The sequence below is a fragment of the Fistularia commersonii genome, chromosome 27, assembly GCF_037954325.1.
Source record: "Fistularia commersonii isolate RoL2024-O1a breed Wild chromosome 27, RoL_Fcom_v1.0, whole genome shotgun sequence".
Classification (NCBI taxonomy): Eukaryota; Metazoa; Chordata; class Actinopteri; order Syngnathiformes; family Fistulariidae; genus Fistularia; species Fistularia commersonii.
In genome coordinates, this window is record NC_141310.1 from 3,668,689 (window position 1) to 3,685,609 (window position 16,921).

The 16,921-nt window shown below is 38.4% G+C and overlaps 1 protein-coding gene across 3 annotated transcripts in view; it reads right to left on the minus strand.

The window, feature by feature from the left end:
• rnf111 (ring finger protein 111) overlaps positions 1 to 16,415 on the minus strand; it is a 34,122-nt gene extending 17,707 nt beyond the window's left edge. For 2 of the 3 annotated variants that reach the window (XM_086175284.1, XM_086175281.1), the window contains exons 1-3: positions 16,317 to 16,415; positions 11,600 to 12,559; positions 2,974 to 3,106 (exon numbers count right to left, since the gene is read on the minus strand). In XM_086175284.1, coding sequence (XP_086031410.1) covers positions 2,974 to 3,106; positions 11,600 to 12,476 — 1,010 coding nt within the window. In that variant the 5' untranslated portion in view covers positions 12,477 to 12,559; positions 16,317 to 16,415. Of the gene's footprint in view, positions 1 to 2,973; positions 3,107 to 11,599; positions 12,560 to 15,914; positions 16,053 to 16,316 lie in introns of those variants that run through there. The other variant, XM_086175283.1, reaches the window with a different exon arrangement.
• Positions 16,416 to 16,921: the final 506 nt, after the last annotated feature.

Sequence of the window (16,921 nt, forward strand, 5' to 3'; positions counted from 1 at the left end):
GTTGTGATCAGGTGTCTGGTTTTCCCCAATGAAGAGAATACAATGGTGAGTTACACTCACCGTTACAGTGAGTTATTACCCATCAATGATTTTTGCTTGGTTTTGTAAAAATCTGCTAAATCTAATCAAACATACACACTGGAAGATTTATCATGTCACTGACGTGCAGTCACATCATCAGATAGATGGCACATATGGCTGCAAATGGAACTCGCAATAGCTATGAATTTCTTTCTTAGTTATGTTTGTAGATGTTGGACACTTTTGACCCTGAGTTTTTAGATGTCTAAGGGTAAATTCTAATATAAATATGGCTGTTTTTACAGTGGTTTCCAGTGGTTTGCATGATATTGAAAAGCCTCTGTATATTCATTTGTGAGGGCATATCTTTATTAATGTCTGTGGAGATTGTCGGTCAGCCAGGTCATGGTGAATTCTTGTCGAGGCAACTGGACTTGAATTTCTTCACTTGAAAAAATTCAAGTCCAGTTGCCAGGACAAGATTTCAACAAGTATCTCAATTAATCTTCATCTTGGGAATAAAAAGCGCTCCAGCACCACTGGACCTGACTTTGCTAGACATTGTGAAGTTTTTCTTTATCATGGTGAGAATAGTTTTATCTACTTCAGTGACTTTATATGGCCAATCGAGTATCTTGAAGTAGTGGAGGTTGCCAGGTTGTTCATCACCCCTCCCAATTTAAAGAATTGGGAGAGGTTTCCCATCAAACTATGACTATCGAGTGATCAGCTTGCAAATACAAATCAACAATTTGCATCGACTCCAGACTTTTTATCTGCTTGATTCATCATTGAATCACAAGGTGAAAGGCTCACAGCTGACCATGAAGTTACTTCGCCATTGAAATTCCAATTATGTTTGAGTCACTGAAGGATTATACATAAAAAATGGCTTTAACCCCCAAATGCTAATGCAGTATGCTAGTTACACGTAGTGCATTCAAATATGAAGCTCCACAGTGTAATGTATCTTCATTATCAACTTTCAAATCCAATGTGGTGGTGTACAGAGTTGCGATTGCCAAAACTGAATTGAAATCACTTAGAATGGCAGTGAGGTCAGATGGCATGGAGGTTATATGAGGTCATGGAGGGCTGAAGCAGCAACTCTGAAAATATTCTACAGGACTTTGCCAACCTGCAATTTATTTAACAAACTGCTTCAGTATGCAACGTACAATCAGTGTGCAACTATGAATTCTACAATATTTAGGAATGATTATGTAGCTCAGTGGCTAATTCCATTGAAAATGGTATGATTTTAAGTGGCGCTCTTGTTGGAGACCCTCTTCCTCCTCACTCTGTGCAACTCACATTGAAAGTGCTGTGATGGAGGTTGAGTATCTGATTTATTTTAGAAAATGTTTTCCTTTAATTCGGTCTCTTTTCACAAGACCTGGGTTAAGTAATTTTGTGAGTTTTCACCAGCCTGCATTTAGCTGGCTCTGTTAAAAGCCATATCCAAAACAAGAAATAACATGGTATGAAAGGTTTCCTGTTTAGTACATGTAAATGCTATTGAAATTTTACTAGAATGTTGGTATGCACAGTCAGGTGACAAACGGTAGCCGTGTGGTGGAACAGTGGTGTGCATTCAGTAAATACAATGCATACAAAGCATCCTTGGTTTTGTGATGAGACATGAGACTTTTCGGACACATTTTGGAGAAAATGTCACTTTGAGCAAAAAAAAATGGAATCATGCTTCTCATATTGTTATGTCTTATTGATTGGTGCTGTTGGCATGTAAAAGGATGCTCAAATCTGGGATACAGTATGTGAAGCTGCAGCAATGCATGGGGTGAGAGTGCATGTTTTCAGACGGACATATAACAAGATGAATCATTCAAGTAAACTTTGGGTTTGGGGAATACAGAAAATGGGCTTTCGCCACTCTAAAGAATGGGAACCACTACCAAAAGAGTAGTAATGCAAGATATCAATAAGCTCATCTCCAGCCCCAGCTCAATTTCTTGGGCAAAAGTTCTTGGGACCCAATTAAAGTAGTAAATTGCTAAACTTTGACTTTTAAATTCAACCTTACATTAAATCACACAAATGTAGTGAGTTTAAAGCAAGTATTACACAGTCCAGTAGTAATCTGTATTAATTTGGGTTTGTAGATGCCTTAATGAAATACAACTACATATAGTTAAGTAAATGAAGAAAACACATTTATCCAATCTTTTTCATTCTCTATCTACTCGAATATCACAGAAATTGATATCTAGGTGTTTTTGTTTTGCAGAAGTCTATTTAGTAGAGCAAGTATCAACTAAAGGGCCAAAGCAATAACGGAAGTAAAGTAGACAAGACATCAGGAAACCTTAGAAGAACCAATTTATAGATGGATATGGCTTCATGATAACGGATCAAAAGCGTGTTTGCTGCAATTCCAGTGAAGACAAGAAATCAAGCCAATGGAAATTATCAAACCATGGCACCTTCAATGACAGGTTGAGGGCACTGAAGATTCTATAATTTATTAAAAGTGAGAGTCTTCATAATACTGTGCAATGCTGACATCTTTGTTTTTCACAAAATACCACCAAATTCTGCTTTGACAGTGTTCAATATTCTTCACAGAAAGAATACAACAACACAGCCCCCCCCTTGTTTCACTAACAGTAGTCACAGCTGAAAGAAGTTTTGAACCACTGCCAAATATCACTCCTCTCTCATTATCAAGAGAAGAGTGGGACAATTGGGCCTGTTTACATGACGCCTCAGCCCCTGGGCCTTTCCCTCATCATAACATATTCTTGCATTATGTTCTTAGTACAAGCTATATAATATCTAATCTGAAAGAAAACCCTACTTGTTTGTGATTTGTATTTTTCAATGACTGTGAAAGATGAGGTTGCAGACTTCCCAAAAAGCACAAAAATTATATATATTGCCAGTATCATGATAATATGCCTTTAAAACCTAATGAAATGTTGAATGACCCACCTGAAGCCATCTCCAACTGTGACAATCTCAACCTCACTGTCTGTTGAGGTGACATTGATCTCCTCGCTGGCAGGCACAGCAGGTGCTGGAGCTGGAGTTGCCTCAATAACCACCACGTCTTCATCTAGAGTACCTGAAAACACAGAGACTAATTTTACATATGTGACACTAATGCAAACATGTACAAGGTTTAGCCACCACAGAAGGTTACCATCTCTATTTCTAACACAGTTGGCTTCAGCATAACTTTTTTCCATTTTTTTTTAAATCATATCAGAACTCTTGAGCCAGTTGAAGGAATAAACACATGGCTCGCATTAAGCCAGAAAAAAAAAAAATTGTGGTACAGCTTGATTTAATTTTGATTTTGGCTCCAATTCGCCGATTAAATGAATGATTGCATTAATGTTTGTTAAACTGCTTAATGACCTCTACATATACCTTTTAGTTAAGTACAAACAAGAAATTCACTTGCATGCAAACAGTAACAAATCTTCACATCATGTAGACAATATTATCTTTAATTTAAAACATTTTAATTAGCCTTGTGACTGGCCAGTTAGAATCTATCCAATTTCATGACGCTACAGGCAGCACTATCAGGCAAACAGTTCAACACTGGGCACAGAAGAAATGTAGGTCATCACTGCTCAATTTTTTTTCTACTGGAATTGCAGCACAATATTTTTGGCTCTATTACCAGCACTGACCTCTGACTTGTTCCCTGTGCAGCAGATCTAACTTGATGTCCTTGATTTCATATTATGAAAGAAACCTAATGTTAGTAATCTTGTGTGATTTGTTATATTGTGAGATTTAGTCACATTTAGTCCGACTCAATGGCTTCAACAGTTAATCATATTTGTAATTCATTTCAGACAATATGAAAACATTGTATATAATTTCTAAGGAAGCTAACATCATTACTTTTGTAATGGAGACAGTGCCACTCTAAGAACCATCATTCATCTATGGCAGCAAGAGGCACAGAGGCTCTGGATCACTTTGGCAAATGTATCCATAAGACCCATCAAGTTGTCTTGGCTTGGAGGCATCAGAGATGGACCATTACACAGTGGAAACATGGAATGAGGTCAGATGAATTAGGATTTTGTCTTAAAAAAAAACCAAATAGAAATATGGGCTCTAGACCAAACATGAACAGGACCATTAGGCTGTTATCTGCAAAATATTCAAAATCCGGGGTTTACTGTTTTATGGTGTCCACACCAAAGGTCGTAACCCTTCTCTTTCTGTGATGGCAACATTAATCCATTAGACATGAACATTTGGCAATATTATGTGTTCCCAAAGACACATTATCATTTCTAAGGAACCCATGCATATCTCAGAAAGACAATGTTAAGTTACATACTGCTGTGGAAGAAGTTTGGATACAGGCTTGATCTACCTTAGAATTAATTAGACACACAGTAGTTTTCACATTTTTTTTAACCCTCATATTATGTTAAGGGTCAATTTGACCCATTGGGTCAATGGGTGAAATGGGTCAAATTGACCCTTAACATAATAAGAGGGTTAAATAGAACTATTGCTGCAATAGATTTAGTTTTGTTTTGTCTTTTTTTTGGGGGGGGGGGGGGGTTACGTTCATTAGTCCCTTCTCAACTTGTAAATGATTGATAATTTGGCACATCAGGCTGGCTTTGTAATGCAATGCATTATTAGGATGTGTTTACACCTGTTCCTAAAGGTGTTGGCCTGTGACTGGATCACTTCACAATAAGTCTAAACAGTACTTTGTCAAGATTAATGGCTAGCTGTATACACCTATGGAGCCTGATTTGTTTTTCTGCATAGTAGTATGAGACTTGTCATGCAGGTAAAGTCCATTATTCCCCTGCGTCATTTCTATTTCACCTTCCCCAAAGAGTTGCTGCTTAGCAGCCCTATCCCACCACCCCAACAACCCTGCTGTCATGTGGTTACAAAAAAAACATCATTACCACATGGAACACCCAATTACAGAAAAGGTTTGTTATATAACAAAAACATTACAGCAATACTCATAAAATTACCTTCTTACCAAATATTACCACACAAAGGCACAAAGGGAAAAATGTTAAATAATTGGGTGGCAGCTCAAATGTTCTGTGTCAGACTGACCCCCATTTTCTTAAGAGATACTGATAAAGCTAGATACGGAGTTGGGGGGGCTATGATATAAAATTTAAGCTAAAAGAAAGTTGCTCTCTTCAATCTACAATAGACTGCTACCAGTGAACATTCATAAGGTTGATGTCATCTCTTACCCCCTTGCTTTCCCGACTGTAAACAAATGCCATGTTTTCCCTCTGAGACCTATCTCTATGCAAAGGCTGTCATCTGAGTTTTCTTCCACCTGCCTCTCAGCATAGAGGCAAAACAACTAACTTTCCATTCTCCTTCAGGCTCTCAGCAGGATATTTTTGTATAAGATTAATGGATACATCAAAGTAAAAAAATAAAATAAAGTTGGCTGTGGGTCAAAGCACACTATCCTGCCTCAATGTTATGATATATTATTAAAGCAGGACCATTTCATATCAGAAAATAAAATGTACTCTTTACATGCACAGTTGAGTAACTTAACTGTGAAGAATGGTAAATAGCTATGGTTATGATTTAGGAGCAACATAAATCTGATATTACAACAGGTTTCCATTATTGACTGCCAGGTGTGAGGCCCAAATACAGCAGGGGAGTAAGTATTCCTTTATCAACAGAGGCTTAGACAAACAGACTATGTATCCAAACCATTTCCAACCTGTATACACAACCAGAATCAAAATCCATGGGTAGTTTTACATGAATGCTGAAACAATCTCTAATCAAGAGCTAAAATAGATTTTATACATTTTTTTGTCTACTTGCAACATGAAAGGGCAGGACAAAAAGAATGTAGATTTTAGGTATGATAAGGCTATGTCCGGCCAAAAAAAAATTGTATAATTCTATCTCTGAAGTATAGATGCAGCAGTGCATCTAATTCAGTCTCAACATTTTCCTCTAATTTAAAAATTCGTGCTACTGAGGGAGCAAAGCACTGACATAGAAACAAGAAGACTATGCTCTCAATTGAAGCACTTCAATTTCGCTTTCTACGGGAGATGAAAAGAGATTGAAGCTCTTGCCAGATCTACTGAGCCAACCTTCATCATTTCATACAGTTCTCCATCCACCCCCATCTAAATGCAGCTCTGAACACCTGCATTCAATTTTTTAACTTCTACATGGAGAAAGCTCATGACGTCATGTAACAAATCATTTTTTAATATACTAGAACATATATTTTGTGTAATGAAGGCCACTGAATCATTTGACAATATAATCAAAAGTTTCAAACATAAAAAACATATCTTTTGTAGTATCGTGGTACAGGCATGTGGGTTCAACAGGCCACCAGTTAACTGTGGGTGACCAAATATGAAGTGTGACTTAATACTGTATGTGATGAGTTTTTTATAAGGCTATACAAAATATTTGCATTAACTTAAAGGGAACAATATACCACAGAAGCTCTCGTCATCAAAAAACAAGCTGCAAGCAAAAACAACATTTTGTCTGTAAATATAAGTAGAATGGTGCTCATACTTTTTCTATTCAGCTGTTCATGTTGCCTTTGTTCTACTCCCCTCCAGAAAGTTATGTGGATAGGAAATAGGACAAACATTTAGCAACAGAATGATGTGTCTTTGCAAAGGGAATGGGAGGCAGTAATAAGGACAGTGTCATGGATTTATCATTAAATAGCGCATTGGAGGTTAAGCTGCACAACTGCTGATGTTTACAGAACCATGTTTTGTGTCATGGATTTTACAAATACTTTTCAAAAGCCTCACCGAGATAAGGGATAAAAACTAAGTCACAACATACCAAAACAGGAAGCAAAGTATTGCTGGAGAAGGATTATACACATTCCGACTTTTAGTAATGTTCAATACATAGTCATTTTACCCTCAGAATAAACCTACATGTCAGAGTCACCATATTACAAGATCCCGAGTATCAATAAACAGGTAATGTTTATTCTTGATCAGTGGGCTATTGGCATTCATGGGCCATATTACCGCTCCAATCAGGTTCTAATGTCCCTAAGGACTCACTACTGTTAAACTTGTCTTTCAAATAAGGCTGTTCACCAGCTCCAAGTCGCATGCTTAATCAAATGACAAATAATCATTCCTACCCTGAAATACCGTTCTCTTCCTTCCACCGGATGTCATTCTTTCATTGTACAATTACATTTTTGACTGACTTGCAAAATCTATTATTGATTTTGATTTCCCCCTTTTCAGACTTGTTTGTCAATTTGGTCTTGTTTTGGTCCTCTTCAATGATAGCAGAGGGGGCTGGAACTTACTGATTTATATTTACATTTTGGTTTGTTTTTAATGTTCCTGCAGTGAGATACATACCTCACAGTACAACCCTGCAACTTTGTCCGAATGCTTTTAAGACCTGACAAAAACAGATTTTCTGCCAATTATTTCAATGCAAGTGGCATGTAATCTGCCTTTAGCGAAGAGTGAGCATAGTCGCATAGCATAACCTTCTCCAAACCTCACTCTTAAAACTTGGGTAGCATCAGTAATAGTACAACTTCTAATGTAGATCCACATATTATGCTCCACTAGTTTATACTTCATTTAAAAAAGACCACTCAGATAAAACCTTTAAATAATACTTCTTTCATGTAATTTGCCAAGATATAGCCAAAGACCTAGTATCCTCCTGCAATCAATTCTATTCTCTATCACATGCTGTCTTAATCCTTCTTAATCTATCTCCACCAATGTCTGTGAACCCAATTACCCCATTTCTTTTGAATTCATTTGAATTAGATTTGATTACAAGCCTCGCTTTCTGTAACGTAGCAGAGGGTTTCTACACATCAAGGAACAGTGAAACCACTCTGGCTCTGATTACTTGAGCTTTTCTGACTTAATCCCCGAGATACATCACTGGATCTTTTTTTTTTAACTTACTCTGATGTGAGATCATAATAATATTTTTTTTCAATAAACATGAATCATTTTCACCATTTAACTTCCATTATTTTACCATTGTGTGATAAAGGCAATCTGCCTCATTTCCCTCACATCAATATAAAGCACCAACACTCGACTCTCTTCGCATTGATGCTGAATCATGCTACAGGATTCTTCACATTTTCAGTTGTCGTCTTGTTTTCTCTTGTGATATTGTAAACTCAATGTAATCTAAGTTAGTGTGTCTTTAACCCCTACCCAAGCGCCAGAGCCTTCTTACTGTCATATATTTTTTGTCCCTTGCTCTTCTTCTTGTATCTCCTATCTGCAATTATTGGAGTTGTACACTTTAACAAAAGTGCTTTCCATTAACCAAGTCCTTTACTTATTTGTCAGAGCATTATTGCTCCATTGGCCAGAGGTGGCTTGTTCCAATCTCTCCCAGCCCCTCCCCCATTCTCATTATCACTGCACCTACCCAAGTCTAGCTTTTTTAGATGAACAATATTGTTTTCTCCAGTGTACCCTTCTCTAATATGGAAGCATGTGTGGAGATGTATGAGTTCTTTTGAGTAGTTTAAATGCCTCATTTCACAAAGCCACGTTTTCCCTCATCTTAGCCTTGCCTTTGAAATTAATTTTAATGTAACAAGCATTATACACTGCTTAAATTTACCATCAAGGGCTTCAGCATCATTCCATCAGTCCTTTTGCCGACAAAGATGTCACCATGCTCCAGTTGTTAAGTTCACTTCATTCTCTAAAACCCCCTTTCCATGTGCTCTCATTGATATATATATATTGAAACATACAAAGCTGGAGTATTTCCAAGCATACTCTGAAATTACAGACGAATGGTGTTTAAAGATCAAGTTAAGATTTATTTTCCTGCTTTTTATATCCATTCTTGTGTAACTGCACTCACTGGTGTGATTTTTATTTTGTTTTCATCTCGGGACACCTCTTTTAACCTGTTCATTTGCATCTCTTCACTCACTTCCAGCGGAGGGGATGTGCACATTAAAGAGACATTAACACATTAGGGACCTCCCAAGCACGCTCTAGAACAAACATGTTTAGGAAACCACGGAATCTTGATCATATTACAATTTCAGTCTGCATCCCCACCCAACAATTTATTCAAATTCCCAATAATGTTGCCCCTGCTGATCAAATGATTAACAGCTAGAGGAGTTGAGTAGATTGATATGAGGACTGGCCAATAGCTCCTAAGCAAAATAAGTCATATTCTTTTAACATGGGATGGCTACCTCTGCCCAGGTGGATTGAGCAACCCGAATGGATTACTTCGAGGGAAAAAAACAACTTCAAGTTTTGCTGTGTTCACTGGACTTATAAAGCATATGGTAGCCAAATGGTGTCTATATACATATTTTGACTTTCATTCCAGTACTCCAGTAGTGATTTATTGTTCCTTCACACATTCCATCTTTTATTGGTTGTTGCGTCGCATGTTCCTTTCCTTTAATTCATTGCTGGTCCTGACAATTGGCAAGGTTACTTTCTTTGGCCAAGCCAGGCAAGGCAAAATATTTTTTTAAGATGGTATGTGTGCTTTAATGTCTTGTCAAAAATATAGGGATGGCAGATATTTAAAGGTTATACATATTTCCTTATTGCAAGCACTGTCATCATTACATACCACTAATCAATTTTGAAGCCCTGGTATTCTATATGGGACACCTTGCTCACGCCAGACCACACACTGCAACCACACCTGGCATAATGAATGGATTCAATTTCAATTAGATAAATACCTTTAAAGTCTGGATCATCAGCAATTAAAAGTTCATAGTTCAGTGAAATACCAACGCACCTATATTAATCAACACCTGGTGACTATTAACTAGCTTTTTACTTTCTGTAGACTCTTGACACGAGTCTACAGGCGCCAACAGTAACTTGACTGTATACTAGGTGTGTCCTTTACCTTATCTGTGTGAAGCCAGTTCAGCCATTATGGTATGCTGTAATTTAGATGCCAGAAATTTGAAATTTAATCTCACAACTTTCTGCTCTTTCAAAATTATCTAAAAAATGTTTTCCTGCAGTCTTGACCACTTTTTCCCATGGTGCCCATTTCTGAGTGGTCGATACATATTCAAACACTGGAGTGGTAACGTAATGTGTGGGTTTCCGAATACAAAGTGTCAATGTTTGGCACGTCAATATGCAAATGAGCCTTTATCTAACATTTAATGTTTAATCCAAAAGATACAGACACTATTCATTGGTATCAGCTAATGATAATGCATTTGGGGAGGAATATGAGGGCACGTTTTTTTCCATTTTAGGAGGAATGTGGTACCTATAAACCCATGTGATACTGTGGTTCAAACGGATAACTGATTAACAACAACATTAACCTGCTGAATACATTCATGGTGTTACTTTGTATACATAAAGGAAGTCCTTTACGCACAGTAGTTGTGAGCAACTACTCGCTTCCTCTCCAACCCCAGAGCACTCAGGCAAGCTACACTGCTCGACTGTATGAAAGAGTAAATTACAGATGTGCAGCTTACAGAATATCACAGTGCTGACTTTGGCTCAGGCTGTATCTGTTTTTCAACATTTACTCTTTCCTTTACACAGCCTTATCATGTTCCTTGTAAAACCATAAAAATCTTTTTTTTTTTTTTTCCCCACAAGCATTTGTATGTCTAAACTTGTTCAGGGTATTTCTCATTCCATTTTCTTAGGCATTTATTCCATCCCTCTCATATAGCCGCTTCTATGAGAAATGATATTTATGCAAATTAGATAATGGCATCATCTACCAAATTCTGATGGCCAGTAACTTTTCTTACTCTAAAACCCAGCCACGCAGGTCAGCTTGCAATATTAATTACTATGCTTGGCTATTTGACCAAAATGTATCAAGCTGACATTATTTCATTAATCATATGATCACATTATATAAATAATTCAATCTTGGGTGAGTCAATTGATTGTATTCAGGATTGTACATCTATCTTTTATAAGCTTAGTCTGCTTTATCAAAGAACAGCATGTTAAATCAAATGACATCACACAATGAAACAACACAAAGACCACAGCCCCAGCAGCTTAAGCCCCCAAAAAATGCCAAGTCCACTGCTTAGACACAATTCAGATAGGATGACAGAACAAAAAGTAAAATATAAACCTTGCAGTTAAGAGTGTTTAAGGGTATAGCGTTTTATAACTCATCCTTAACCCCACTCAAGGTAAGTTTAAAATAATCAGAATATGGATTTGAAATCATATTAACTTGCCTGTTCATTTCACTTTTAATATACAGTTACTCTTTAAATGTAATTTCTTTTCAGCAAGATGCTGTATACAGTTGATGTGTGACTAACTGAAAGTGCATTTGGAAGACAAAGAGTAATGAACATATTACCACCTTTAAATTAACAACACATTAATAAATGTAGACTTCAGTGTCATGGTAATGAAATTATAACAAAACAGTACAATAGAACAGATGATTAACCTGTTGGTTTATGAGTTCTACCAATATTACAAAACTGAGATAAACCTATAATCAACTACACGACATCATCATTAAAACATACAGATAATGTAAGAAAAAAATGCAACTGTATTACATAATCAAGAGCATTCATTACCTGTGGCTCCTGTTGCACTGTTGGGCTGGCTGCTGGTGCTGCTGACATCTACATATAGCTCATCCTCCGCTTCAGTAGAGGAGGGGGAGGACGACTCACTGCTCAGCTCCTCACTAGAACTACTGGTGCTGTTGAGTAGAGCGTATTTCCTGCGTGCAATCACTTCACGTTTCTTTCGTTGCAGTAGCAGTCGCTCCTTTTGCTTCTGAGTCCGCTGAGCTCCTCCAGGAGCAGATTTCACAAATCGTTTCCTATGTAGTGGCCGCCTGCTGCTCAAACAAGGTCGTTTCAGCAACACTTGCTCAGCCTCGGACCGCACCCACTTATGTGAACGGTTCCGCCTGGTTCGACCCAGAACAGGCCGCAAACTAACTCCAGTGGCTCCTGTTGTCAAGGCAGGAGCCTTGTGTTGGCCCCCTGTTGCTCCAGCTTCCCCCTCGTCCTCTGAGCTGAGAGTGTCCGAGTCCCCAAACCGCAGACTGGAGGATGGGGAGGAGGCACAGTCACTAAAAGACGATTCAGGATTATGATCATCCCCACTGGGGTGCTGTAAAAGTTCTACCCTGGGACGCTGCGGAGCCATGGAACTCTCACTAATATGGCCCTCCTTCAATGAGCAGTCTGATGGCCCTGCCTGTTGGCCCCTTCTTTTTCTTCGTCCAGCTAGGCTTCGCTCGGAGTCTCTGTGTGTCCCAGTGTCCTTCAGGGTTCGGTGCCTGGACTCGGCACACAAACTAGCAAACTCGCTTCCTTCCTTTCCAATGACCTCCATGTTGTTAGGGAAGCTCTTAGCCGCCTCCATGGGCTCTGGATTCACCAGTGGCTCCTTCAGATGCTCCTGTCTGCTAGGGGCTTCAGATGGCACCTCACTTTTCATGGTGGCAGCTCTATGTTCACAAGGCAAACATTAAGTCCCCTCTCATCAGTTCCGACCCATCTATCCACTGCACCTCAGGACACCTACAAAAAACAAAACAAACAGACCACAAAAAACACACTTCAGATGTGCAAGCCTGAAATTTACCCAAGGACAGACCACTACAGAATTGGCAGAACTTTTCAGAGTTTATCAAATTGTCACCAAAAAAATAAATGAAATAAAATGAATGCTGATATACCAGGTTTATGCATGAGATCACCTGGTGGGATCATATACAATTTTTACGAATTTATCATAAACTTAGGAATCTTATGGACATCAATTTGAATGTGTAATGCAAGGCAGTGTTTTAAATTTGTATAATCACTGGAAATAGTGACTTATGCACTTTAAAGAGCAATGACATGAAATCTAAATCTTAGTATCATGCAATCCATAACCTCAGATAATCATACATCTATGGGGGGAGTCAAATATCAACCTTCATGTACAACGGATGCAAAGGAGGCAGAATAGTTATGACATTGAATTACCCAGATCGGATGTTTTTATAGCTTTTTGGTAGCCATGAATTTGCACATCAACAGTGCAAAAGCCAAAGACTTCTGATCCCAGTGTTTAATGAGTTGAACAATGAAATAAAAGTTTCATTCAGTCAAGTGTGTTCTTTGACATTACATATGCAATAAGTAAGCAAACAACCACAGACAGATTAAGCTGTCGCAGCATGATCAATACTCATGTTGCCTTTTTGGCACATTTCTGATGACAATAATTCTCGTGCTTTTATGCAACATATCAGAACTGCAAAAAAGGGACAGAAGAGCTACTTAACTGAAGCTGAGTTCTCACCACATAAGGTTATCCTAAATCAATGCAAAATACGAGCATAGCAGGGCTTAAGATTTTTTTTCCCTGAAAATGTGATTTATTAAACGAGCACTGCATGGAGACAGTGATTTGGAAAGAGTAAATGTCATTTTGCAGTTTGCAGTTATCTTGACTCAAAACGGAAAGCCCTTCTAATCCAGTAGCTATATGGCGTGATTAGCTTTACAAATACTTGCATCAAAACATTCACATATAACCCTCAATTCCAAATGTTTTGGTTTAGGGACAGATTTTGCAAATCCTGCCAGTGATATCCTACACAAGGCACAATATTATGTTATGTGAGGTAAAGAAATTCAAATGAAATTTACAACAACTTGAAAAAGGATAAATTAACTCGTTTCAGACAACGTGTGGGCAATACTACAGCAATTAAAGATGATGGTTAGTAAAGACTGAAAGAGGACTGAGTTGATGCAGGAGTATATGTTCTTTATGTCAAATAAATGCATCTAATTTGACTAATATGTTAAAATGAAATCTGTCTTTGCAGTGTAAAACATTAAAAATTGCTGAATTCTTTTAAGCTGTGCTTTTGTCGGAATAAAATGCAGCCCAAATTCATCTCTGTGTCGGATTGAGAGCAGTGCATGTTGTTGATAGACTGATACTTTCATTGGGTTTTCCTACACTTTGAATCCTGTGTAACTCACTCCTGTGAATTTATTTTTTGTTGTGCCACTGCGTATGAAGGTTTTCTTAGTTCATTGTATCTTGGATGATCATCTGTTTCTGTGGTTTATTGTGTTCCGGTGAGGTGCAGTTCCTGCTGAGGTGCATGTGAGAGTAGTTATTGTCCTGAAAGACTGTGTAGCCGACAGCTGATACATTAATATTCTATTATTCTGGAATGTTGTTGAAACTATATTATTGCGTGTTCTGTTTCTTCACACGCACCCAGTTCCGACTAGGAAAATGACACAAGTGTAGGCTATTGCAATGTATGCACGCAGTGGGTGTCCCCCCACAACACGCCTACAATAATTTGTGAGGTGATGTAATCAGAAACAAAATCAAGGAGCAAAAATCTCAGCAAGTGATTCAGGAACATGTTGTACCAACCTTTTGTATACAGATGACAGAATTAATATTGCACATAGAAAAAAGAAAAACTTTGCTTGTTTTGTGCAAATGAATTTCAGTCTCAGTCATTTCAGTCTTCAGTTCACAAAAAAGCCAAGTCTCAGTCAGATATAATACAACATTCTTAGAGTATACTGTACTAAGAATCCCCCGTGAATCACAGGTTTCATTATAATAATATATTACATTGATTAAGATAGAACAATGCAAACATAATTTGAAATTATACCATTTTTAAATTATTCAACTCACTGGCCACCTATTATGGATTATTAATACCCTTCTGAACCATCAGTTACACTTATGTCACAATATCACCCATAATGTTAATTTTTCAACTGATTACGTGGATATTTAAATAACAGGAACATAACCATGAAAACCTTTGTTAATTGTGCTATGACACTGAAAAGTGTTTTAAAAACAAAATCTGTTGAATTGTATTCATGTTCACTTTTGAGACGATGTAACTTGTTTAGTAGTCCTACTTTTAAGCACGTTCACTCAAATCACTGATACCGATCTATAGTATAGACGATGAAAGCATATATTGCCACATACAACTATTTCTGATTGAGAGGGAAAACAACCAAGCAGTGCAATTCAATCATGAAATCCCTGCTTGTTCCACGATAGAAATACTGTTAATATTGTGGCATTTCAATGTGGGAGTAAACCAGGTGATGCAGTTAATTGCGTCAGTAGTTATTTTCTCAAGACATTAGAAAAACAGTCATTTCAGTTGGACTGCAATAAATGACAAACCAGAGCAGCATTATATACAATTCAGTGATGACAATGAGTCCTTCAGGTGCCACAGGAACCGCGACGCAATGACATATGCATGAATTCAGGGGCCTCAGACGACAGCCCTGAAGGGGGAAAATTCCGTGCATGAAGGCAAAGCAATAGATCTTTTTTCCTATGTTGTATAAAAAGTCAATAATCCCGGATATCATCTCGTAGGCCAAAAATCAAAATGTTACATCAATGGCAACAGTACGGCAATCAGAGATGTATGACTGAGCCCGGACAGCTGGGCTGCTGCTGCTGCTGCTGCTGCTGCTAGCGGTGGTCTTCGTGTTCTGTCCTGACTACCTGACAAGGCGAGCAAAGCCTGTTACATAGATTTATTCAGATGCAGAGACAATGTCGAGAATGTGAATCTGAGGAATAGTCTCTTTTTCTGTGACGATTCACATTTACAATAAGCTCAACTGCTGCCCGCCTGTCTGTCTGTCTGTCTGTACACCGCGAACTGCTACTGAGGGGCGACTGAGGCCAGTTAAACTTGTTTTAACGGAGGAGCACCAGAAATAGGACTAACCATTGCTAGTAAGGTTTTGACCGTTAAGATTACAAGCAAATCTAATAGAATAATTCAAGATATAACCAAGGTAGACAGATGGCCACTTGGCCTGACACATATTCCAGACATTGGACAACAAAGACAACACGTACCTGTGTACAAATCCATTTTTTCATCAAAATGTGTCACCTTCCCTTCTGTTGTATGCGATCTTAAATCCCGTAGAACTAAATGGCAGGCGTTAAAAACGGGCAGATATATTCCATTAACTAAGATCGTAACTAAAATAGGCCTGCGTTGAGATCGCGATCCGGGGACGTTCACAATTCGAGGCTGGGATTGTGAAACTGACAACACAGTCCCGAGCTGAGCCGAGAAACAAAATCCAAGGCAATTGGGCCCTGAAGGGCTACCAGCTAAGCTAGCATACAGGCTAGCTCAACTTCACTGTTCGGATACCTCACCATACTCGAATATTTAGATTCGAACGGTATAGTGGGAGAATAACACGGCCTGTAAGAATGGTTCTGATGGACAAAATAGAAAGGGCTTACTATTAGCCTTCGACGAAGTTCCCATTTCTGCCTCTCGAGTCATCCACTGTTGTTTACCCAGCCGTTCGTCTGTCCGCTAAACGCTAAGCGGCAGTCACATCGACCGGAAGGGGGCGCTAGATCACCAATGCCCATCAATTTACGGCAATTTGCGACAACCTGATTAGATTTGATTTTTCAGTCATCGTAACGCTTCAAAGTATATCCAACTGCATTGGTATTCGAAGTTATTAACACACTGCTCTTATTTCAAACAGAATACTGTCAAGTAAGGGGACAGGGAGCCATGTTTACCGAGGACGTTTTCAGGCCGCCCATCAGTGTTTTATATGTAGCAACTCCCTGAATTGCAAAGTCTAGTGCGCCTCTTGGCGGATAGAGCTCGATCATGCGATAAGCCTTTTCCCTCCCCTGCAAAAATTGCGAAAATATGACAGATAAATGAATAAAACAAACGGAGCCGATATGGAACTAAGAAGAAATCACGGTTTGGGGAATCAAAAATTCACCATGGGCCATATGGAATATTAAAGATGCATGTCAAATGCATGTATGATTCTGAATGGAGCAGGTTGTATATAAGGTTATTACATTCCATGCAGACC